General features: G+C 46.6%; 2 protein-coding genes across 5 annotated transcripts in view; one reads left to right on the top strand and one right to left on the bottom strand.

Moving 5' to 3' along the window:
- LOC126527357 (ras-like GTP-binding protein rhoA) overlaps nt 1-24,781 on the bottom strand; it is a 97,484-nt gene that overhangs the window by 65,218 nt on the left and 7,485 nt on the right. The gene's annotated exons all lie outside the window — the stretch shown is intronic.
- Nucleotides 412-24,209, top strand: LOC126527353 (ras-like GTP-binding protein rhoA). 2 transcript variants are annotated; one of them, XM_055068681.2, is made up of 5 exons: nt 412-955; nt 3,670-3,870; nt 7,397-7,585; nt 9,836-11,446; nt 17,211-17,363. In XM_055068681.2, exons 1-4 carry the CDS (start codon nt 791-793, stop codon nt 9,872-9,874), a joined length of 594 nt encoding a protein of 197 aa, XP_054924656.1. In that variant the 5' UTR covers nt 412-790; the 3' UTR covers nt 9,875-11,446; nt 17,211-17,363. The 2 variants fall into 2 exon arrangements, with proteins under 2 accessions (XP_054924656.1, XP_050031108.1); XM_050175151.3 differs by lacking the exons at nt 412-955; nt 3,670-3,870; nt 7,397-7,585 and adding exons at nt 20,147-20,347; nt 20,882-21,076; nt 24,107-24,209 and having other exon boundaries at nt 9,249-11,446; nt 17,211-17,527.

Below are 24,781 nucleotides of genomic sequence, written 5' to 3'. Positions count from 1 at the left end.
AAGGCCCTGTAAATAAAGATGTTTTCGCGACCACCATCAGAATGCAGTCGGGGAAACGAACCCACGACCCCGTCGTGCTTGGCATGCAAGAACGTTGCGGGAGGAATGTCGCACCGTGGCGGATCCAGACGACAATTGAAATCGCTTCTCTCGATCGAGAAGACCACGTGCTTTATCCGTTTCGCGAGAACGTCGAACTCTCGCGACTGCACATATATATATATATATATATATATATATATATATATATATATATATATATATATACAAGATTCGTGCGACACATGTTTTTCATTTGCCAGAGGAAACACGTGATCCGTGCGACCTTGCTCCGCGCGATGGGGGGGGGGGGGGGACCGTGGTCCTCTTTTATCAGCGGAAGCAAGAATCGCGTCACGCTGCAGCCCAGCGCACCACCAGGAAACGAAACAAACATCGACGTCGACAAGCGTGTGCAACGGCTCAAACTGGAACCCCGGCCTGGTTGGCAGAACTCCGCCTCGCCTCCGCGAAAGAGTGGAAAAGACTTTTACGAACGCCGAGGCCGCTTCTTCGAGATGAAGCCCGTGCCTCGCAGGCTTCCCCTCAGACACCTCATCTCGAGCGATGGCCAATCCTGCAACGACTGAGTGTTTCCAACGGTCTACCCCGACGCGGTGTGGTTTCGCGCGACGTCGCCGCGCCTTCGGCCCGCGGCGTCTACTGTAGTTTGCCGAACCTGCGGGCGTGGCGTTGGGGGTGGTGGGCGGGGGCCGTGGGAAAGCGTTCCGGGAGACGTCGGGACAGTGTCATGACCGGGAAGGACTCCGTCGACCGGAAGCTCGTCGTGGTCGGTGACGGCAACTGCGGCAAGACCTGCCTGCTCGTCACTTACTGCAGCGACAGCTTCCCGGACCTCTACGTGCCGACCGTGTTCGAGACGTACAGCACCATCGTCGAGTGCAACCAGCAGAGGGTATACGCGCATAACGGGGGCCATGTGTCTCCTCTCATGTAAAACTCTTGCTTAGGCTAGTTGTTTCATGCTTGAATGAGCAAAGGCAAGGCGCAAAAGACCAGGTCTGAAGAAGGACACATACGACAGGACAGGCGCCGGTCCTGTCGTTTGCGTCCTTCTTCAGTTCTGGTCTTTTTCGTCTTGCCTTTACTCATTCGAGTATCATCTCATATATGCTAGTATAACCTCCTCAGGTGCAAAGTCATCCTCGGACGCATAATCGTTTCTATTTTTTCAAAGCGGCTCTTAACATACCGTGTGTACCGGCTTAAGTTAGCCTAGCCGTTCGACGAAATAAATTTTAAAAAACGCACGCTGCAAGATACGATTACAAAGCCTATACGGTGTTTGGTCGCCATGGCGTTCTGACAACCAAACACGTATAGGTGTTAAAATAGTGTCTTGCACCGTGTTTCCTTTTAATAATTCTTTTTTCGTTGAACGGCTTGGGTAATGTCAGCTGGAACACCTTATATATACCTGCTGGTATGTTACGAACGTGACAAACCCATTTTCTTTTTAAGTACCCCATTAGATCCTAAAGCCGGCGTCTCCATAGCAAAAGCCTACGAACCAGGAATTCCGCGATAAAGCCGATTTTCCTTCTCCGCCTGTGAATGTAACTTGACATTCAGCATGGCGGTCCCAACTTGTCACTGCAAGCTTTCCGTTGCACTCGTGAATTTCAGTTCAAGCGTCTGCATCGCATGTAAATTCAGTTTTTCTTTCCATTTTTTTTTTTCAGCTAGTCTGTGGCCCGTATACTCTTGCTCCCAGATGTACGCGGAGAGAGTAACCGCTTCATCAGGGGCATTTTCGTGAAAACAGCCTTTTTTCCTGATTTCTTTCTCCTTTTCTTTCCTAAACGCAGTGAAGAAGGTTGTAGCGAAACGTGGTCATGGTTTGGTGCGTTGACGCTGCAGCTTGTATTTTCGGGTCAACTTGTAACTCGAAACAGACGTCGTGACTGCTTTGCCTCGTCGTGCTACCACACAACGGTATCGATCGAATTGGCGTCGGTGTTTGCGAAAGCTGACGGCGGGAATAAGCGTAAACCATTATAAACCACCGCACCACCGGCGTATGCAGGGTGTTTCTGCAAAGACTAACTCAGAAATTTTTTTTTAATCGATTGTGGCAGATAGGATAATTCCAGTCTCTGAGCTGGTCTATACTCGAAGAGGCAGATATAACTTGCACAAGAAATCGAAATGGATAATCAACTAATTAACAAAAATCAATTAATTTGGTTTTTAACTAATTACCTTACCGCACGTATTGCAATTTGCTAATTGTAGCAGGTGAGTCTGCAAGGCAGATACACTTGGAACGAATTATCGCGATGACACCAGTTGCGGAATATTAATTCCCGAACTTTTCGACGAACTATATTCGCGTTGCAATTACTTTTGCGCTTCAATGCTATAAATGGCGTTTCTTTTTTTTAAAGATAAAATAAGTGGAACAACAGTGCATTGTTTACCGGAATTTCGATGGCGCTTATCTTGAAGATGGTGTCATCCACAAAAATCCTTCTTCATGCGGATGTGCTTCGCAGTCTCAGCGGCTACAATTTGTGCACTGCAATTTGTACAGTGCTGCTGCTGGCGGAATATAAATGCGCACCTTCAAAATCGCTGGCTTCTATTTGCCTGCCGCGTATTTGCACGCAACATCTGCCCGCGTCTGCATGCATTTGCCTTCAAATATATTCTAAGGACATATACGTGCCATTGAATATAGTCTTTTTTTATTTATAAAGACGTAGAGTTTTTTTACACGTTCGTGAAAGTTCGCGCCAGAGTTACAATGTCACTTGACGTGAAATCGCGCGTATAATCACCTTGACCGGGTTGCCTTGTCCTCGTGTTTCTCTATTTACAGTGTATTTATATTCCATGCACAGCATGCAGTGAACGTTGGTTGCAGGTCGGCGCTTTTAGTCGTTCGTATTCTCCCTTCGTGTTCCGCGACTTCGCCCAGCTTCGACGACTCCGAAATATGTGTATACCTTAGAAGGGTGATGGTTTGAGCTAGTTGGTCTTCCATTTTATACTTTCTAGTACAGCACGAAGCGGGAGAGCGGACACAGCAAGGGACAAGCGCTATAGTACCAACTGGAAATGTATTGCCTGACACAAGGTGTTATAGAGAAAAGAACAAAAGTAATCTTCACACAGAGGGATTATCGAACGCGCGTCGTCGTTGAATTAGCTAGCGTGGCACGTGAAGTATGCCTGTGCATAAGCAAGCCATCCCTGGCCTTATCACGAAGGGAGATAGCATTCTTAGACAGTGGCAGCGCGAACAGTGAGCAGTGATGACATCTTTATAATATTTTTCTTCATTCTCTTCATCCTCATTGTTTGTTTTTTACATGCATAGTTTTATGTCGTTTTCCCTCTGTTTTCTTTTTCCCATATAACACCTTGTATCAAGCAATAAATTTTCAGTTGGCAGTAAGCGCTTGTCCTCGCTTCTTGCTGTGTCCCGGCCCTGTCCCGCTTCGCGTTGTACCACACAGTCTAAAATGTGTATACCGGTGCTTTCAGCTGAGCAAACGTGTAAAGTTATTGCCCAGAGGTTCCCGTCGCCCTTGTAAGCAGTGCTATGCATGTACTATATAAGAATCTGTTCGCACTCCGCGATGCCGGAAATGGTCGCCGTCGCAGGTGCGACTGTCGCTTTGGGACACGGCCGGCGAAGAGGACTACGACCGACTCCGCCCCCTTTCTTACGGGCAGGCCAACGTGGTGCTCATGTGCTTCACGCTCGACAACCCCGACAGCCTGATCAACGTGGAGTACAAGTGGGAGCCCGAGATACGCCACTACCTTCCCAAGGTTCCAATCGTGCTCGTCGGAAACAAAAGGGTATAAGATTAGATAGATAGATAGATAGATAGATAGATAGATAGATAGATAGATAGATAGATAGATAGATAGATAGATAGATAGATAGATAGATAGATAGATAGATAGATAGATAGATAGATAGATAGATAGATAGATAGATAGATAGATAGATAGATAGATAGATAGATAGATAGATAGATAGATAGATAGATAGATAGATAGATAGATAGATAGATAGATAGATAGATAGATAGATAGATAGATAGATAGATAGATAGATAGATAGATAGATAGATAGATAGATAGATAGATAGATAGATAGATAGATAGATAGATAGATAGATAGATAGATAGATAGATAGATAGATAGATAGATAGATAGATAGATAGATAGATAGATAGATAGATAGATAGATAGATAGATAGATAGATAGATAGATAGATAGATAGATAGATAGATAGATAGATAGATAGATAGATAGATAGATAGATAGATAGATAGATAGATAGATAGATAGATAGATAGATAGATAGATAGATAGATAGATAGATAGATAGATAGATAGATAGATAGATAGATAGATAGATAGATAGATAGATAGATAGATAGATAGATAGATAGATAGATAGATAGATAGATAGATAGATAGATAGATAGATAGATAGATAGATAGATAGATAGATAGATAGATAGATAGATAGATAGATAGATAGATAGATAGATAGATAGATAGATAGATAGATAGATAGATAGATAGATAGATAGATAGATAGATAGATAGATAGATAGATAGATAGATAGATAGATAGATAGATAGATAGATAGATAGATAGATAGATAGATAGATAGATAGATAGATAGATAGATAGATAGATAGATAGATAGATAGATAGATAGATAGATAGATAGATAGATAGATAGATAGATAGATAGATAGATAGATAGATAGATAGATAGATAGATAGATAGATAGATAGATAGATAGATAGATAGATAGATAGACAGACAGACAGACAGACAGACAGACAGACAGACAGACAGACAGACAGACAGACAGACAGACAGACAGACAGACAGACAGACAGACAGACAGACAGACAGACAGACAGACAGACAGACAGACAGACAGACAGACAGACAGACAGACAGACAGACAGACAGACAGACAGACAGACAGACAGACAGACAGACAGACAGACAGACAGACAGACAGACAGACAGACAGACAGACAGACAGACAGACAGACAGACAGACAGACAGACAGACAGACAGACAGACAGACAGACAGACAGACAGACAGACAGACAGACAGACAGACAGACAGACAGACAGACAGACAGACAGACAGACAGACAGACAGACAGACAGACAGACAGACAGACAGACAGACAGACAGACAGACAGACAGACAGACAGAGACAGACAGAGACAGACAGACAGACAGACAGACAGACAGACAGACAGACAGATAGATAGATAGATAGATAGATAGATAGATAGATAGATAGATAGATAGATAGATAGATAGATAGATAGATAGATAGATCTTTAATGAAAACTGTAGAAATTTGCTGGTTAGTATAGAGGTTTGCCTTGCGCGCTACTCCAGGTGAATGCGGTGAGAAATGAAGCATTATAGACGCAGGACGGACGACGTAAGCCATACGCATAACACACACAACACACAGAAAATAAATTGCCTTACTCAGATATCGGAGTTTCGCAAACAAAATAATAAGCTAGAAGTACTTTCGTAGCGCGGGATGCATCGGCGGCACTATATATACTTATATATGCGTAGGATATGGTCAAAGTACATGTAGCTCAAGCTATGACACTTGGGGTATGCATTTAGGTACGTACATTATTAGCTCTCAATCTCGATCCGTACTGTCGGAGTTTGAAGTTCACTAACCAAGGGTACTGCGAAAGAAAGAAAGAAAGAAAGAAAACGTAAATTTCATCGACGCCTTGGCTTGCAACGTGGCTTGCAACATGGAACCGAAGACAGCGGTTCAGATATGACATAGCGAGCGTCATGGTTAATTGATCAATTTCAGGTTGTCGGTCCAAGACCGAGTCGCCGAAAAAAATTCTTTTTAAAATCTTTTTTCGATGAAACGCTGGTATGCGTGCGGTATATTTTTAATCACACGTGCACGTGGTCATACTAGCAGCGAGAAATCGCGGCGGATTGGCACGTGCTTCGCGAAAACACAGCATGTGACGAGAAACGGGAAGCCCAAGGGGAACCAAAGCTGTGTTTCCTTGCCACGCTGCGCAGGTTGCTGCAACAAATAAAGGCCACGTTCTGTTAATCGACGATCCAAATCCTTTAATCGTTGGGCGCTTGGTTTAACTCAGACAGCGAACGGGTCTAGAAACGGCTTTTATAGGCATCCGTACTATACCCTTACAAATGCGCCGGTGTCCGCGGCTTTGTTCTCTCTAAAGAATTTACAAGAAAACAACAGACGGTACGCCTATATATCCTCGCACCGAGAAGTACACGCCTTTCAAGCGAATAATTCCTTTTTTTATTGAAGCAAAACTTTCGCTGCCTTCCTCTTCGGATTGTTGGCGTGTCTTCGAGTCGGTCTCTCGCCGAGTAGCGCTCGTGAACCAATCCCAGAGGCAGTGTAATCTGTGCCAATCCAGAACATGGTGGGATGAAAAGTGGGCCGATCTGAGAGACAGTGGCTGTGTTCCAATTCCGGCCAGCATTGAAGACAGTCTACGTTAACAGCCAAGAAGCCAGCTTCGAGCATAACTAATGGAAGCCATCTATACAACCGTTTGGAAAACGTCTCTACAACGTGATGCCACTTAAGGGAAAGTGAGACATCCACCCAATCGTAGCAATTGGTACAAAGGAGACCCATACGGTTTCCTCGAAAGAGAAAGCCTCGCAACTGAAGAAAAATTCGTCCTGGTACGGGACGAAGAGAAAGATTCATCCCGTACCAGGACGAATTTTTCTTCAACTGCGAGGCTTTTTTTTCTTTCGAGGAACCCGTATAGGTCTCCTTTGTACCAATTGCTACGATTGGGTGGATGTCTCATTTTCCCTTAATTACTTCTCTCCACCTTGCGGGTTTCTGCAGAACTATTGCGTTCAAACGTGACGCCACCTCGCGTTGACAAAAAAGAGCTAAGAAAGGCACATATTAACGCGGTATTTTAACACTTTGCGTGTGTGAAGCCATGAAAAACGTAACGTCGCTTACGTTAAACGCATAGGAAATGGTGGCTACATTTTTTTTTCTGTGAGCTGATGACATACCAGTGGAGCATACGAGCCCTTCTGCTCAGCCGACATCTTCTTTGCCGACATCGTTTTTGTCGTCGATACATGCTGTCTTCGCGAAGCTGCCTCTCTTGCTGGCTTCGTCAGAAATGCAACAGCACTTGGGATGGCCGCTATCCGCCTATCAGACTACTTAGCCGTCCACGACCAGTATTATCATAAGACCAGCAAGGGTTAAACGAGCTATGAGACGGCTCGCGTTTACCAAAAAACTCTCGGCCCACCCGGTGCGCAGGACGTCCGCGACGACTACCGGCCACCTCTGGTGCTGCCGCGAAACTACAAGCCACCCGTGACGGCGTCCGAAGGACGAGCAGTGGCCAGCCGCATCAGGGCCGCGGCCTACGTCGAGTGCTCGGCCCTCAAGAGGATCGGCGTCAAGGAGGTCTTCGACGCGGCCATCAAGGCGTCGCTTCAGCAGCAGGTCGGGACACCAACTATCCTAAGTGCTTCATTGATTTATTGATTGATTGATCGATCTATCGATTGATCAGTTGATTGAGTGATAGACTGACTGAACGATTTATTTATTTATTTATTTATTTATTTATTTATTTATTTATTTATTTATTTATCGAAAATGTTGCCAACAAATATATAGCGTGTCGCCGACTTACCCACGACGTTAAGCTGTATTAATTAAAGATGCTGATAGGTACAAGTGACGCCTTTTAAATGTTATAGCAGTTTCAACTATTTAGCAGTTCGCTACCAAACGCGGATAAGCAAAATAAAGGCGGCAAAACATGAAATACGTCACTTCCGCATAATATTAGATTAAAACAGTCTTCCAGCTGACTCCATAACTGTACCTGCAAATTTCCTAATTTAATCCCACCCTCTAACCCTCGACTGTCCTCGTTCACCTTCCCTGGGCACCATTACTCCAAAAGACCACCGACTGACTATTATTCTTCAATGGGATGAATACGTATGTCACTTCCTGCTATTTCCTTCGTGTCATCTGTGGTGAGACAGTGTAGCACGGTATACGCCAAAGTTCCACGTCTTTCGGATGTTAAGGTTACCTGTGAGGGGAGGGGGATGCTGAGATCTTACATCAGTCATCGCTAAACAATGCAGGATTTCCATTGTTGATAGTATACTATTGGACAAAGAAGAAATAAACACTAGGAGTAAGCGTTACGTCACGAAGATAGCCTTCGCAAGCCAACTCTGCACGAAGCCATCCCCTTCGCTTCTTCTCTCTCAAAAAACTCGGCCCAGCACGTGACCCTGCGCTCGGCGGACTGGGTCCAGTGCGTTTGGTTACCGGTAGGTTTTAATCGGCGCATACTTGTTCGGGTCCTTCGCCAACCGCTATGTCCACGTTTCCTCGCGATGTGTTGGTGCAAATTCGGTCGTTTATTGCAACGTTATATACAATTATCGTCTTGTTTGCGTCGAGCGAATGCTAGAGTCGCCCGTTGCCGTCCCACTCATTGCCTTATCGGATGAGGAGAGAGTTTCCTATAACAATCACTAGGGGGAACTCTGGCGCTGCGATCCATGGGTTGCGCATGGATCCATGGGTAGCGCATGGATTTGTCTGATCTTCGTTCTTGTGGATTCAGACGTTCTTGTGTCCTCGTTTATTACGCCTTCTCCTCGACATGAATTGGCGTAAATTGTAAACCATTTTTTAATTTCTTTTAATGCAGAAGGTAGTAACGCTCTGCAAATTAGCACGCATAATCGCTGCTAATTGAAGTGGTTCAGCTCGTCCGTGCGTTCGTGGCGTAATATTTTCGATATCGGGCTTCCGTGCCTGAGGTCCCGTGTTCCAATCCTGCCGTTGAAAGGTTTTAATAATGTTTGTTTAATTATTTATAACGCCGTACTTTCTCAAAAGCGATCACTTTGCAAAGTCTCGAAGCCGTTTAGAGCCACAAGGACGAAGTTTAGGCAAATCCATGCATACTAACCATCATTCCCATGCTGCCTGAATTGCCCCGCTTGCAGCTACCGTATAGATACTACAACGTCACAGTTCCCTTTATAGCATAACTCTATGAAACTCTATGCTCAAGAGCGCTCGCTAGCGCGGCGGTGGAAGAGAATAAAGGTTACCGTGACATGATCACGTGTTGGGCCGACTGTTTCTGACCTCCCATTGGCGGTCCCTCACAGCACTTTCCTTTGAATGTGCTTATATGTATAAAGCAAGGGTGTATCGCGACAAGGTGCATGCATGCCTCGCCCACTGTTTTCATGTGTCCCTAGCACGTCTCCCAGTACTAGATTTTAGCTTTCTTATTTTATTCCTTAGCATGGACTGGCAGACCGCAAGCCTCCGATCTACCCGTAATTCGTTGGCGTGCTTTCGCTTGAAACATATCGGTAACAGCGCAAACAGACGACCACAAGAAGGCAGACACGTACACTTGCGGTCTGGTTGTCGTCTGTTAATTGCGCTGTTACCCATATGTTTCAAGATGAACCAACTCGGCCAAAAAGAAGCATTGATGTGCTTTCGTTTAGTGTTAAAAAGTGACGTTCCTGGCACTTGCATCTCCGAGAGTATTATGGCAAACAATGCGATTTAAAAAAAACGAAGTTTCACTTCTGTATACATTTTATTTGTGTTTTTGTGCGTCGTCTCTTCTTCAGTTACAGCCTTGTAAAGTTATACTTATTTATTTGCGCATTTTTTTTTTTTTTTTTTTTTTTACAGACTGGACGAAAGAAGCAACGTCGGTGTAGCATCCTGTAACTGTACCCAAGAGCCAAGCCATCGTTCCACATGAAACGCTTCCGTTCGCGGTCGTCCCCGTCGAGGCAGCAGCACCACGTTTTCAAGTCATTCAAGCCAGAGTCAATCAAAATCATGCACTAAATAAAAAGATCCCGTTACGTCGGGAAAAGCTAAGCCATTTGAATTGTCACTCGCCAACATAGGCACAACAGTAAACTGACATTTTCAGCCTTCATTTCACATAGCTAACACCGTCACCAAAGTATGCAGAACACAAGCGGAACACGTGCAAAAAAAAAAAAAAAAAGACACCAAGCTAGTGGCGTAACAGAGAACGTGAGGTTGAATGCGAGCCCCCAAATATCGCGCAATGCGGGAACATTCTATGCGCGTCTCGTGCAAAATGTGGCACCGAAGAGGAATCGTCAGTTGACCCAAGTCTGCACGTTCTATTGGCATATCGCTAAGCGTGGACAGCTGAGCTAGTTAATCGCGAATAGCATTGCGAAACACCGTTTCAGCGCACAAATAAACAGGGACGAGCAGGGAGGAACAACAAGAGCGCCGCAGTAGACAATGAGGCGATGCTGGTGCCCCGCGATCGCTCAAACATAATTACTCGAACCAGGCCACAATCATCAAAGGCGGCAAAAAAAAACGAAATCAAGGAAAAAAATTTTTCGCATCGCTCATGAACGATCTCGCAAATCTCTCGCCCTACCCATAGCTGCATGACGCGACACAACCGCCGTTCTTGTCCGTGTTTATTTCTGCTCTGGAACGATGTTTCATAATGCTATCGGCGTATAAACTGGCTGAAACCGCCAGCGGCAAAGCTCCCCCCCCCCCCCCTCTACACCCCAGATGCATGCACTGTCCCACACTTTAGCCTCTAGTCTGCTTGAATAAAAAAAAAAAAGAAAAGACAAATTTGCCCAGCAGCGCCCGCTTTATTTTATCGCGCGCCTACAGTGTTCCATATATGCGACAACATTTCGCGTAATTGATACATGTGCACAGCGCAGTAGCGAACGCAGAAACGAAAAGCCAATTTGTCGGGTGGCTCTGCCGCGCATACAAAGCGTATACATACACGCCTTATCGCGTTTCCTCGTTATCGAACCTTATCGAATCGCAGGGGTCACGTCGACATGGCCGATCGGCCGTCGACACACTGTCCGAGCACCCGAGCTGCGCGCAGAGCTCGAGCAAGCAGTCCGTCCAGCCAGGAGCGACTGGCCGAAGAATCGGTGCTTTCGCAGCTGCTTCTCAGTCGTCGCCGCCGTCGTACATACGCGCGTATACTACACGCATACTGCGGCAGACTCTCCTGCGAGGAATGTTCATCGGGGACGCGCCGCCGTCGTACATACGCGCGTATACTACACGCATACTGCGGCAGACTCTCCTGCGAGGAATGTTCATCGGGGACGCACCGGCGCCGGGCCAACGGGGCGTACGCGCCGATGACGCATAGCCACGCACGCGGAGTCGGCTCGCGTAGGGGAAGCGACAACACGTGTTGGCCGTGGACGCAGCGCTCAGTGCATTGCGGCGCATAGACGTCGCCCCCGGAAACAGCGCGAATAGGTGAGTCTGTGTACGCACGTCTCGCCATCCGCGCGTTGCTGCATCGCACTATTAGCGCGAAACTTTTCTTCATCCTCTCCTCATTCAACCCTCCTCCTCTCCCACCCACGGTTTTCGTTGCCCTGGCAGCGTTTCTCACGTTCAGCCTGCCTGCTAGGCTTAACAGGATGCTACACTGCATATTGCAAGCGCACGCGGTGTGTGTGTTGTGAAACACCGGGATGCGAATTGCGCACGTGTGTGCTCTACGGGCAGGGTCCTCCTTCATTACGGGCACGGCGCGCTTGCTCAAACAAATACCGCGAGAGCCCGAACAGTTTAGCCCCCGTCGTTTCTGTCTGGAGCCCTGGATCAAGCTCATTCACACCGACGGCTGACAGTGGTCGCCCCCCCCCCCCCCTCCACAATCCCCTCCTCCCCTCGCCGCACCGTCCACACACACAACACACACAGACACTCTACCGACTATTTTCGTTTCTAAACTTGCTGGTAGCCATAACCACAAACTTCAACCCCGTGTCGACTCCTCACCTCCGCGTGACAGCGAGTGAATACAAGGTATATCCACGACTCTCTTTTTCTTATTGTACGTGTGGCGCTCAATCAATCAATCGATCAATGAAATTAAATTTCGCTAAGCTTTGAAACACGCAAGGTATAGAGACGACAAGTTATGACTAAGCGGCAGGCTTACTTAATAAATACGTGGAACGCATCCAGCAGTGCGTACACAGCGGATATGTCGCTGAGCCGACTCAACGAGCGGGGTAAACGAAACGTGTAAACGCAAACGCGGTAAACACCGCCGTGCTTGTCACGGGCATCCGCCGTCGCTTCTTATGTAGTTTCAGCGATACACGATGCGGCGTACGCTTGTTTTCGGGCAGAGTGAAGTATAGGGTAAATGCTGTTTTCGTCGGGACATCCGCCGTGTATGCCGCTGACGATCCTGTAGCACGGAAAAACCTTCATTCACTTTGTAAAAAAATCAAACTTGGCAGCAATTTTTCTCGGCACATCCGTCGTGTACACCCCTGACGATCGTGTAGCGCGGAAAACCTTTATTCCCTTCGTCAAAAAAATCAAACTTGGCAGTAATTTTTCTGTATTTCCTGTCACTTTATTCGACTATCCAATGTTGTGGGAAAGCCATCCACGACTGCAGTTGCCAACGTACTCAAATGACGTCGCATAAGTCAATCAATCCAACCAGACATTCGTGATTAGCCTCGAGAGGGCGTTAATTTCTGCACGCATTGTGTGAGTGAGTCGGCGGTACTTTTTAATTGTGCGCGTCATTTCACACCCCCACCGGTCTTCATGTGCCAGCAGTAGCCTGCGGGGCAAGCCACCACGCGAACTCAATTAGGACACGCACGTCTCTCGTAGAAATGTAAAAAAAAAAGGAAAAACTGTAGCCTCACGCACTCAGCAAGCGCAGAACAGAATTGAAGTATCTGTAGTAGGCCACGCTGTCGTCGTATAACTTCTTAAAATTTTTATTTGCAAAGAAATGGCCTGAAACCTTCACCGACCTATCTTGTGTATGTAGAGAAGACGAGACCATAGAAAATCTCTTTAATTTCTTGTCGACGTTTTATTAGCGAAAACGAACCTTAGACGAACCACTCTGCCTTTCTCGGATTAGGTTTAACAGTTAAAAATTTACTATTTTTGAGTGCCTCTACTTGGAGCACAGCGACGGAAAGGTTAGCGCTGCCATCCATGATTTTCTTTTAGGGTCAATAAGATTTAAAACAGTGAATTCAAAATATTAAGCTTCTTTTTCTTTCAACAAAATTGAATTTAAATTGTTTTATCTTTGTAGTTCTCGTGTAATTTCCCAATTTTATAAAATCAGTCTCTCCAATCTATCTTTCGGTTCTAACTTACCTATTCAAAAAATTTTGTCTTCTCATTTCTTACTTCGGCCTACCCTGTTCTTAGCCAATACTCCAGAGTGGTTACGCGCCAGTATTTCCAAGGATCTACATCTGCAACATTTCTGGTTTTTTAAGAAACACATCTCGCTTTTTTTCTCTACATAGTCGCATGCCAGTGCATCAGTACAGAAATCATGCTAGCGCCGATAGCACAAACTAAACAGAATTATCAATAGCATCACCATTACGTTCCATCACGTCACGTTAAAGGTCCCCTGAAACGGTTCGGACAAATTTTGTAGACGCGTAGGGTACAGCTTAAGTAGAACATTCGCACCACAATTTAAGTGAAGCGTTACGTATTAATGGAGCTACAAGCGATTAGAAGTTACCCTCCTCCCTAGCCATGCTTTTCCTCCTCAACTCGTTCGCCGAGCAAGCGGTGCTAAGCTCCGCCTTCACTGGCTTGCGTCACGATGCGACGTCACATCGTCCACTTCCGGTTGTTTTTGGAGCTCGCCCCCGCCCGCACGAGACTTCGCCGCTAGCCGCTTGGCCGTCGACCCCAAGCGAGAGCTATCGAAGCAGCGTGCGTTGCGAGCATTCTGTCGTAGCGCCGAACGTGTCTTGTATTCCGGTAACCACAGGCAAGCTGGTCATTTCGGCAAATAACTGGAGGCATAAACTCAAGCTGATGAAGGAACTTTAGCGTAGACGTACGTGAGCGGCCTGATCGGTCTGCACGGTCCATACACTTGTTGGCGCGGCGCTTAAGCAGCCAAACAAAGCGCTAATATTGCTCTAACCAAGTCTAAAACATTTTAAACATTTATAAAAAACAACGTGTTGATGATTACACTCCTTCGAAAAATACACACCAGCAGCAAAGAAAAATACAATTCGTTGCTGCTACTGTGTATGGTTGAGCTCTTTGCCACCAGGTGGCTGCACCGTGCAGACCATTCACATTTGCCCTTATCTCATGGCTCATCCCGTTACGGCACAGTCAAGCGGCCAGACTCTGTCCCCTTGCGCTTGCGTTTGCCCTAATACCGGACTCCCGAAACGCTATTGCGTTAGTAATCTTCCGGTGCAAAGTGACGGCCACAAACGCGCAAATCCTGGCGCCGATCGGATAGCGGCAGTCCGATACGCAGCAGCCAGTTCGCTTGTACGCTGCCTTGCAGAGGGACACGATGTCGCAGCTTGACATATTGCCAGTCGCTACGTTTGCAGTCCACAAGGCGACAAAGTCGAATCATAGTGCTCGCGAAAAGACTAAGACCGACTCTGACCGCGGAGCTCTCGTCAAAATGGAGTACGTTGTAACACAAGCAGACGACACTTGCTGTGTGCCGGAAGTGCTTAAGTGTACTGAAATATTGTTCTTGTGCATTCACTTTATGTTACTTTCTTTTCATAAAAAACAAATTAACTAACATTCCAACTATTACGAAGATCATTTGTTTACCATAAAGTTGGAAAAATTATCGATCACGCACCCTGGTCAGCCAATCGGATAGCTCGCCCCAATGACGTCGTATGGGTGATTTCGGTCATATGGGTAGGGGCGGCTTAAAATTCCGCCGAGCACTGCGCTGCGATCAGCAGCGATGTGCATTTTTAAAACCTTATGATAAATTACACGCTTTACGTGGGGCACTTAGATGTGTCAATTAATGATGAGAAGGGCCTACTCTAACGACTCAGTACGTTTGTAGAAAATCGTCAAAATCGTTTCAGGGTCCCTCTAAGTGCAAGGCACTTGTTTGTTGGCGAAACAACGACGCTTTATAATGCTCGTATCTGCTACTTACTTGGCCGCCGCTCTAAAGAGGGTGTGGCCTCTAGTGGCAACCCCACGTTTGTCATAGTGCGTAAGTAACTCAATCGGTGGCCAAGCGGCCCGACAGAAGTTCCATCACGGACTCGCGAGTACGCATGCTGCCTGCAGTATGAACCAATCAGCCCCATTGAACACACTGTCTGCAGTTACACACAGCACAGAAGTGGCGCAGTTTCGTAGCAGCACGATACGTTACCGCGCGAGAGAGACATGCATCTTTATTAAAAAGCAGAGAAGTTCGGCGGCGTATGAGTATTCGCCTAAGTGCTACTGTGCAAGAGGGTGGGGTGAGAAAAGCCTTCGAATTAAGGAGGCCAGACTGAAGAGAAAAAAACAAGAAAATAGAAAAACAATATTACCAACACAACCTGACCTCTTCATTTCACTTTTGTCATCTTCCGTGATGAATGTCCGAGTCCCACTCGTCATCTTGATTTCCCTGCTCGACTTTTTACGGGACATATACGCGCGCGTCAGTTTGAATGACAGCTACGCTCCATCTCGCAAGTCAGCACTGCCGGAGGTACGAGGTGCACACAGGTAATATCCTTGCGCAGCAGAATGTAATTCCGGGCGTAACTGTGATTATTGGCGGAGCGGTACAGTTTAGTATTTTGCTTCGTACATGATACTTTACAGCGATATGCGAGACATTTGCGCATGCACGCGAATTACTGTGGCCGATGAGCACGTCTCGAGAGGAATTCGGCCTTCCTATTGGCTAAGGAGTCCTGCAGCGTCCACAATATGAGCCTTGAGTGCGCAGCATTTAGAACTCTTAAGGAGTGCAAAAGGCGCCCACTAAGCTATTTTCGTCTGTGTCAGCACTAATGCATTTGGCTTTTTGACGAGTTCACATAATCGCTTTAAAACTATTAGACCCTTAAATGAGTACTCCAATGTATAGAAAAGCGCTATATTTTCTTTCGTTGCCTATACGATGCAGGCAACGACGAGCAGCTAAGTCGCTGATGAAAGGACGCCTGCGACTGAGGTAGTGACATTGTGAATTGTACGCCTTTCGTGGTCGTTTATTCCGCACAAGATCATATTAGGCCATGCGACGGAAAGATCAGAAGGTATTTTAATTGTATCACGGTTTGGGATGATAGAAATCACAGGGGCAGCATTGTGGAGTTAGTAGGAATGCAACTTAATTGTCTACCCTTTTACTCGCAGAAACGAGTCATACACAGTATTTGCCCTTGTTCGTGAAAGATTTTTGCGTGAAGTCTCTCGTTTGTCATATGCGCCTTAAAGATGACGTCACGCGAGATTTTTACATGCAGTAGCAATTACCTTACTGTTTGCACTATAGTTCATGTTCTCCGAAGCATCTCGTCCATCATATGTCAAATCATGCAATGATAAAAAAAGGGGGGATGTCGGTGAAAGGCGCGCACTTGAGGTCTCCACAGAAATCTCGGAGGCGTCAGCCAGCATTCTGTTTGATGCTAATGTATACCTGTACACGTCTGATTACTGAATATACTGCCAGTGTTTGTTCCCTACTCCTTATCGGTGGGCTATAGCCTCACAGACGGCACCGTTTGCCTGCCGTTTCACGGTTTTTCTTGTAAATGAACCAGAACAATAGAAGCAATTGCCATTCGACAAGTGATTGAAGGATAGGTGGCTCCGTAATGCCGCACCACCGAAAATACAGACACCTTCGCCAACGCGTGTAGCATCTGCGCCTTAATGCAAGTTTGCCAACGTGCACGCGACGCGGCGAGTGGCGAGCAAGAGAACGTACAGTCGGCGTCAAAAGCCTGCGGACCGTGGAATCCGAATGAAGCTGAGTACTTGCCCTGCGCGCTGTTCGTATTTCCAACCTGTACCACAGACGCTAACAATTAACATACTGCTGTACAGTTATATAATGGCTACGCTCACAATACTGCCCGTAAATCCAGCGTTTTCTTAATCACGCGGTCCCTCAACTTTTTTTTTTTTTTTTTTTTTGACGCCGACTGCATGTATATGCGTCAGCGACACCGTGTTCAGAGAGGCCTAAAGTTGAGGTTCTTTTCAGTTTCAGAGCACGTTTCCTGCAGACCGCCTCGACAGGCAAAGCCATGGCTTGAGCAGCGCCATGGGCACCAGTGGACGTACTTTCCCGGCTCATAAGCCCAGCGTCTACGCTCGAAGCGGGCGGTTCCGTTTCGTCGTCGCGTAGCGCCCATGGGACACAAGAGCGACATCGCGCGCGTCACGCTGGTCGCGGCGGGCGACAGCGCGGTGGGCAAGTCCGCCGTGCTGCACGTCTTCGTGCACCGGTGCTTCCCGGCCGAGTGTCCGCCCACGGCGCTCGACCAGAAGGAGACGCTGCTGCACTGGAACGGTGAAACGGTAGGCGCGAGTTTTCTTGCACGCGCACTACTTGTTGAGGTATCTTGCGCTAAAACCCCTTAAACTTCGTATTGGCGGCGAGGAGTTACGGAGTCGCCATCTATCGGAAGCGCCTGGCTGGCGTAGTATGAGGGATCACGTGGCGCGCTCCTCATAGGTTTTGCTGTCAGCGCTCACTGAAAACACCACGCACGAGCTCTCCGGGACATTTCTGTGCGTACTTTCGAAACGAGAGAAGTTTGTTACTGTCTAAATAATAATCGTGGGCAAAGTGAAAGCACAGAATTTTTTACAGACGCTATCTCTTTACCGAATACGTACAGTGAACGCCACTGCGCGCGGTCGCCGCGATGGAGTCTCCCGAACCGGCTTCTTGCGTGAAACGTAGGTAAACGCTGAGAGCAAACTATGTGAAATATGTTCTTATAGTGTTTGTATAACTGAATGGAGCGTAATAGAATGAAGCCTCAATGCAGCGATCGCACAGATTCGCAGCGACTGACTGCGCGTCTGCATGCTTGTCCGCGCACTGTTTCGCTTTCACCGCGTGCGCGTTTTCGCACCGTTCCATGAGCTTTAGGCCGCAGAATATGAGCATTTGACAGCATACAAGCAACTATTGTTGCGTGGGCGCTATCAGAGTTGTTCAAAAATAATTTCATTGTAGAGACTTCGACGGGGACTGTGATGTGCCGTCGCGACGATTCAATCTTTTTTTTCCTCTTCTTAATTCTTGGACGTTTCAATATTATTTATTGAGTTGCGTCGCACTGTATGTTTATCGGTGTTCTCAGCGTGCGATTTCCCGCTGCTTCTTTTTTGTAATCCAGTGCATTAATTCATAACACAAACATGACCATATGCCATGATTTTTTTTTAATGTGCTTCTTACCACTCCCTTTCCACTCCAGTGAACTTGCCAGTATCTATAGCATCGACAAGTTCATAGACCAAACCGTCATGACATTAGTCGGGCAGCGGACTCGGGCGAGCGTCTCAGTGCGCGTTTTCCGAACATCACAGACCCGGCGCCGTAGCAGAAATCTTCCTCGCGTCTGTGCTTGCTGCATACCCGAGTTGTAGCCGATGGCTGTTTGCCGGTTTTATGTTTCGCGAGCCAAGCTTCACGCAGCTTCTTGTCCTGCGGCTACGTGTGAATAAGGCTGACACCGGGATCCGTTGCGTACGTCCGGCACTGCGGCACCGAGCAGTAGCCTACCATGTTGCGCGCCTTCAAAGGCAGCCACTACCTATTGTAGTGCTTTCAAGCGTTGTAAAGGAGACACTCGAAGCGGGAGAATCTCGCCACTAAATGAGGATCGCAGCGTACGAGGGAATTAAAACTCTTGTTTTCAGCTCGCTTCGGCGCTCCCGAAGCAGCCGACGCGGACGCTATGTCCACGTGATCCCTAATAGCACGTCACGCCGACGGTGGCGCCAGCTTTTCCAGTGGTGGAGCTCGAGGCCAATAGTAGTGCCACGCTTTTAGGAATGCCGGCTCCTCCTCGCGCGCTCTGGCCGAGGCCGACGCCGCGTCGCTATTGGCCTAATAGCGTCACGTGGGCCCTCGCGCCGTGCATCAGCGCCATTTTTGCTCGAGAAGCGTCTACGGAAGGGCAAGGAGTGGATGTTGGCGCCGTTGCTACGCTCGAGCAGTGTAGGCGGCGCCACGGTCTAGGAGGATGCGTAAAAGAGAGGAAAAACGAAGAAGTGTGAAGGTGCAGGAGGACAATGTCGCTACTTTACGAAGTTTAAGGAACATTATCTTGCGCAAGTCTCTCTCTTCATCCCCATACCCCTTCCCCCAGTGCAGGGTAGCAAAACCGATGTGCATCTGCTTAACCTCCCTGCCTTTCCTGTCATCGATTTCTCTCTATCTCTCTTGCGCAAGTGGTATGTTGGCTCTTGCTAAGACTACACCAAACCGGAATATTAAGTTGAAGGGGGCCCTGAAACACTTTTTTTTTTCCTGACACCAGGAAACAAGCTGCAATGGGTGCGATGCCTTTCAATGAATATATTCCTGCAATTTTTTTTAAGGAACTGGGCTAATAACACAGATATGGGGCGTGCAATGCTTACGCTACCCACATACTCGTCCTCAACGTTTGCATCAGCTGCAAACATTGCACTTGCGCACTTCTCAACGTGCACTTATGGTAGTAGCCCTTCAAGGTTGGCGCCTGACAAAAATGCCAGAGATTGACTATGGGGAGGCGACACGGCGGGTGGGTCGCGCTGACCGCCGCTTCCCCATTTGTCTGCAAGTGCGCATGCGTGCGCAAGCTTTCACTTAGGAGTCACTCGCGGTCGTGGCGCCTGTTGGTTGCCGCTTACTGGCCTGCGACGTAATAAGCGCGACATATGATAGACACGGTATTGTAAAAGCCTCATGTAAGAGTGGGCGATGTTTCATGCTGGATATAGTGGTCTCACTGCTGCTTGCAGCAGAACGATACTTGGCTCACGTGTCTGTGGCATTGTCTACTGATCACGATCGTTTTCTTAGCACGTTGAAAGTGTTACTATTTCCACATTTAATCGCTGCATGAATACCCATAAGTAACTGAGGCGAAGTCTCAACTGCCATTCTGTAGTCTTTCTATTCCCTTCCAACAGGTGTACCTGAGCCTGTGGGATACTCCGGGGTCCAGCTCGTACGACGCGCTGAGGCCGCTCGCCTACCCCGAGGCTGACGCGGTCTTGATCTGCTTTGCGCTCGACGACCGCACCAGCCTAGTCAACGTCGAGCATAAGTGGGCGCCCGAGATTAGGGAACGCCTGCCCAACGTGCCAATAATACTCGTCGGAAATAAACAGGCAAGTTTGACTCGTGTTGTACAGCGTGGCCTCAAGATGTTGTGGTGGCGCTGTTGTCGGTTTCGATCAGCGTGAAAAGCAAAATCTGATTTTCGGCAAAACTCAACAGGCATGAAATATTTTTTCAGAAGACATGATTATACGCAACTTTGCAGATACTATTATACTCGGCAAAGATTACTGTGTGTGCTGCAATGACAAATTTCTTAACTGCCATGCGATCAGCTACTAAATAAATTTGCAAGCTTTACCAGGTAGGATCAATATTTGGAACAGTAAAATAAGTGCTCAATTCTAACTAAAAAGCAACCATGCATGCAGATTCTGAAAAGTGGATATAGCATTCCGCTGCTAAGAACTAGGTTGCGGGTTCGATCCCTAGTCGCAGTGGCCGCATTCTGATTGGGTGTGGTACATAGCCCTATGTGAATGAAATTAACCCAAAGTCCCCACCACTGCAACATCTCCCGTAGTGGTTGCAAGTCGTGCGTGACAACATAACGTAGCATCACACTGCTATATGGCTTCACGCAGGACCTTCGCGACATTGATCCACAGCCACTGTGTGAAGTGAATCCAAGGCCAGATGCTGAATCATTTGTGAGCACTTCTGAGGGTGAAGCAATGCTGGAATGCATAGGAGGGTCAGCCTATGTGGAATGCTCAGCTCTCATGGACGAAGGTCTTGAAAGGGTCTTTGGTGCAGCAATTGAAGTGGCACTCAAGCAGGTAGGAAATAGGTGTTGCTCCTCGCTAAATGCTCTCGGACAACTATGGCAGAAGCAGCGGCCACAAGCACTCGATCAGGCCTACACGATTGCGTCACAGTTTTATATCCGTGGCTAAGAACAAAAGATACATGCACCGTCGGGCTGCAACCAGAAGCAAATAAGGCTCAACCCAGAACTCTTGAGAGCAGCCATTCGATGACTAAGCATGAAAGATATGTACACTCAAGTGAATAAGAACAAATAAGGCATAATCCAGAACTTGTGAGAGCACCCCTCTATAAGATCAAAAGATACCCATATGCTGCAGGGTTGCTCCAGAAGATAATAATCGAGGAACAAGGTAAAATTTTTTATAGCAGCACTCATTCTATTGTCATTTATAGTTTTTTGGACTGGGAGAGAATAAAACATGCAGTGATTACAAAGTAGTGGCAGTGCTATAATGAAAGGTGACTGATACGAAATCTGGTGAGGGCCAAGTCCATTTTGCTTTTTTGTCCACTAAGTTACATGCGACGCTGGGACACAGGCATAGCTAGGAAGGATGTTTCAGTCTGAAACACCTTGCAAAATTTCAATAATGCCTATGAAAACATGTTTCGCAAAATATGTTTTAAAATATAAGGCTGTGATTATGCATTCTTGTATGAGGCCAAGTACACATAATTAAAAGCTTTGCAAACAGAGCCGCAAGCATGCAGTATAAAAGTAGTTTGTGTTACCTGGTGAACAGTGTACAGCATTGTTGTAACAAACACAAGAAGAAAGCAAGCTGAAAATATTGCTAGCCACAGCGAGTTCATTGGACGCTCTAGAAGAAAAGCAAAATTCAAGGTCTAAAGTGGCATCAGTTACAGCAAAACAAATTTCTTACAATTGTGCAATTCAGCTTTTCACTTACTTGCCAATATGCCACACAGTGATCTGTGTGGCATATAATTTACGAGTGGCAGCAAAGGGGTCCTGATCACACGCAACGTCCTATCCTACAACCCTACTTACAATTGCACATTCCCTTTGCTTTTGAACCAAGGGCACATTCAGCACAAATGTGGATGAACGACAGAGATAAAACACATAAGAAATCACGATGCACATTCATACTTGTGCAAAACATCACTTTCATTTAAAACCATGACCAGCTAACCCTTCCCCCCTGTGCTGATAGCATTGATTGGTAAGGTAGGTTCTGATGAACATTAAGGGCCAATTTTATCCACTATGTGCAAGATTACTAATTTATGAACAAACATATAAGGTTTTACATCCCTGTCAATAATGGGTAGGCTTCTCAACACGTTTCCTCTCGCCTCTGCCCACTTATGTAAAATGGTCGTGACCTCTCTCATGCAAACAATCTCATGGACTTCATCTGTAACAGTCTTAACACAACAGCGAACAAATGCACTTTTCAGAAATATTGCGATACCGAGAGTAATCTGCATGCATGTGAAAATAAAAGCACGGAAGTCATGAATGTAAATCATCCATTAATGATATGGAGCAATTCTGGTTGGGAACAAAGGTCATTAGCTGCACCTGCCCTGCTCAAGCACAATAGGTTGGCAAAACAAACAATGCTCACTCCGGCTCAGACTAACAGCTCCTTGCACTCATGCAAGCTCACTGATAGGTTGGTTTGTGCCTGAGTGAGTTTGCTGACCACATATGAGTGAATTTGATAACACACACGTGCACTTATGTATAGGTTGCCATACTCACTCATGAGTGCATGCACTATACTAGACTAGCTCATGCATGAGTGAGCGCACAAGTGCATGCACTGACTTATACTAGCTCCACACTCATTTCACAGGTGTGAGATAGAGCATTAGTGAGCAATGAAGAGTGTGAGTGAACGTGAGTATGAACTGGGGTGAGTACCCAGGAAAGTCGGTGACTGTGACTTCGAACGGACATGAGTACGAACATGAGTGCTGTCTGCAGGCTTGAGCACAAGTTGGCGTAGGTAATTGTGAACACAAGTGACTATGAGCACGAGTTAGTGTTGCCAAGCACGAGTGGGCGAGAGTAGGAACGTGAACGAGTAGCGACGACTGCAGAGTGCACGCAAGTGTGAGCGAGTACACAGACTGCAAAAACATCGGCGAGCATCAGCTGGAATATACACACACTGCATATAACTTTCACACTGAGACCTCTGCTGCAGCAGCAAAGTGAAAGAATGTGCTGGAACAGACCAGGCATGACAACACTGTGAGCAAAAGCACCGATTCAATCTGACCGTATGTACCAAACACTCGCATCACTGGGCAAGATAATACCCGAGTAGACGAGACATTTTCGTAGCTATGCGAAATGCCAATTGAAGGCGCTGGTTGCAGCTTGAAATGAGGGAAACTTCAACGATCCATACCTTTTTGAGAGCACACTGATATTTGTGAGAAAAAGTTGAAGTGAGAGGTACTCTATTGTATCTGAACCGCTTGCTTTATCATTACAAGAAACACGTCAGGGACTCTAACAGAATGCACCAGCCTATATGGCCACTTGTGACTGACTCGGCAATGAACGCTTGATTGTGTATGTACCAGTGCGAAGCGTGAACTTCTCTCTTCCTTCTCCTCTCAATTCCCTTCCCCAGTGCAGGATAGCCTACCGGACTCAGCCTGGTATACCCCCCTGCCTTCCCCCTAATGACTTCCCTCTCTTACTCTCCACTCTAGAGAGTCTATTGTTAATACCTGGATCTGTGGCAGAATTTGTAATTATTCATTTTTGTTTCTTTTTCGCCTTTGTCGTTGGCTCAGATGCCGTTATTGCTAGGATCAGCCACTTGGTGTGACCATAATAAGCAAAGTATGGCAAGTGAAATGCAAAATTACAAAATATGGGCCATGTTCAAACCAATGAATCGGGCAAACATGATGTGGGCTTAGTTTACCAAGAGTTCAACATGCTTTGAATTGCAAAATCATCTTTTTGCTGCATGTCCTCAAATGATAGTAGAGAAGCATAACTAACGCTTTACCTGGTAAAAGTGACACATCCTTCTTCTTTTTTGCAGAAAACCCAAAAGAAGAAATGCTGCCCTTGCTGCTGCAGTATTCTGTAACCATTTGGTTTTTACAGTTTTACGTCTTTCAGTATTAAAATCTCAACAGAGGAAATCTCAATGAAATGCTGGTCACAACGTTGCACATGACAGTTCCCCTCCCGTGAAAGCAAAGCTGGAGCAGCTTGATTCGCAAAGCTTCTTCGTTCATAAGTGTTTCGTCATCGGTTGGGTGCCTTCACTACCACAAAATATGTTCACTGCTACAATTGGCTAGTGCCCCTTCTTGTCAACCACTCCAGTACACAAACTGCTTCGGAACAGCCAACTTCCTGTACACAATTGTTTTATTGACTCTCAACCTCTGCCAACACTTCTAATGCACTATAACAGCATATAACAGGTTCTGCTTGATTTGGCTGCACTTCCTGCACTAGCTCAGAAACAGTACAGCATGAGACGCCTGCACTGCCCTCCTCCTTTCGTCACCGTGCAAGAAATCAACAACTTCTTGGCACGTTTACCGTAGCTTATTTAGAAATGCAGAACGTACAGGTGCCACGTAAGTATTTCGCAGTGCAAAACACTGCACTGTAAGCCTTACCAGCAATGCCAAACATAACGTTACCTAATGTTTCATTGACGCAAGCAGAAGGTAAGTTCACAGGATGGACTGCTACAAGCACA

Source organism: Dermacentor andersoni, chromosome 9 (assembly GCF_023375885.2).
Source record: "Dermacentor andersoni chromosome 9, qqDerAnde1_hic_scaffold, whole genome shotgun sequence".
Taxonomy (NCBI): domain Eukaryota; kingdom Metazoa; phylum Arthropoda; class Arachnida; order Ixodida; family Ixodidae; genus Dermacentor; species Dermacentor andersoni.
The sequence above is the reverse complement of the archived record's forward strand: the minus strand, read 5'-3'. Positions and strand labels throughout refer to the sequence as shown.

Bases quoted from the DNA above. Each gene is read 5' to 3' on its own strand.
- LOC126527353 (XM_050175151.3), top strand. From the start codon at position 17,360: ATGGGACACAAGAGCGACATCGCGCGCGTCACGCTGGTCGCGGCGGGC. The intron at 17,528-20,146 runs GTAGGCGCGAGT...CCCTTCCAACAG, and splicing joins TGCACTGGAACGGTGAAACG to GTGTACCTGAGCCTGTGGGA. The intron at 20,348-20,881 runs GCAAGTTTGACT...GGCTTCACGCAG, and splicing joins TACTCGTCGGAAATAAACAG to GACCTTCGCGACATTGATCC.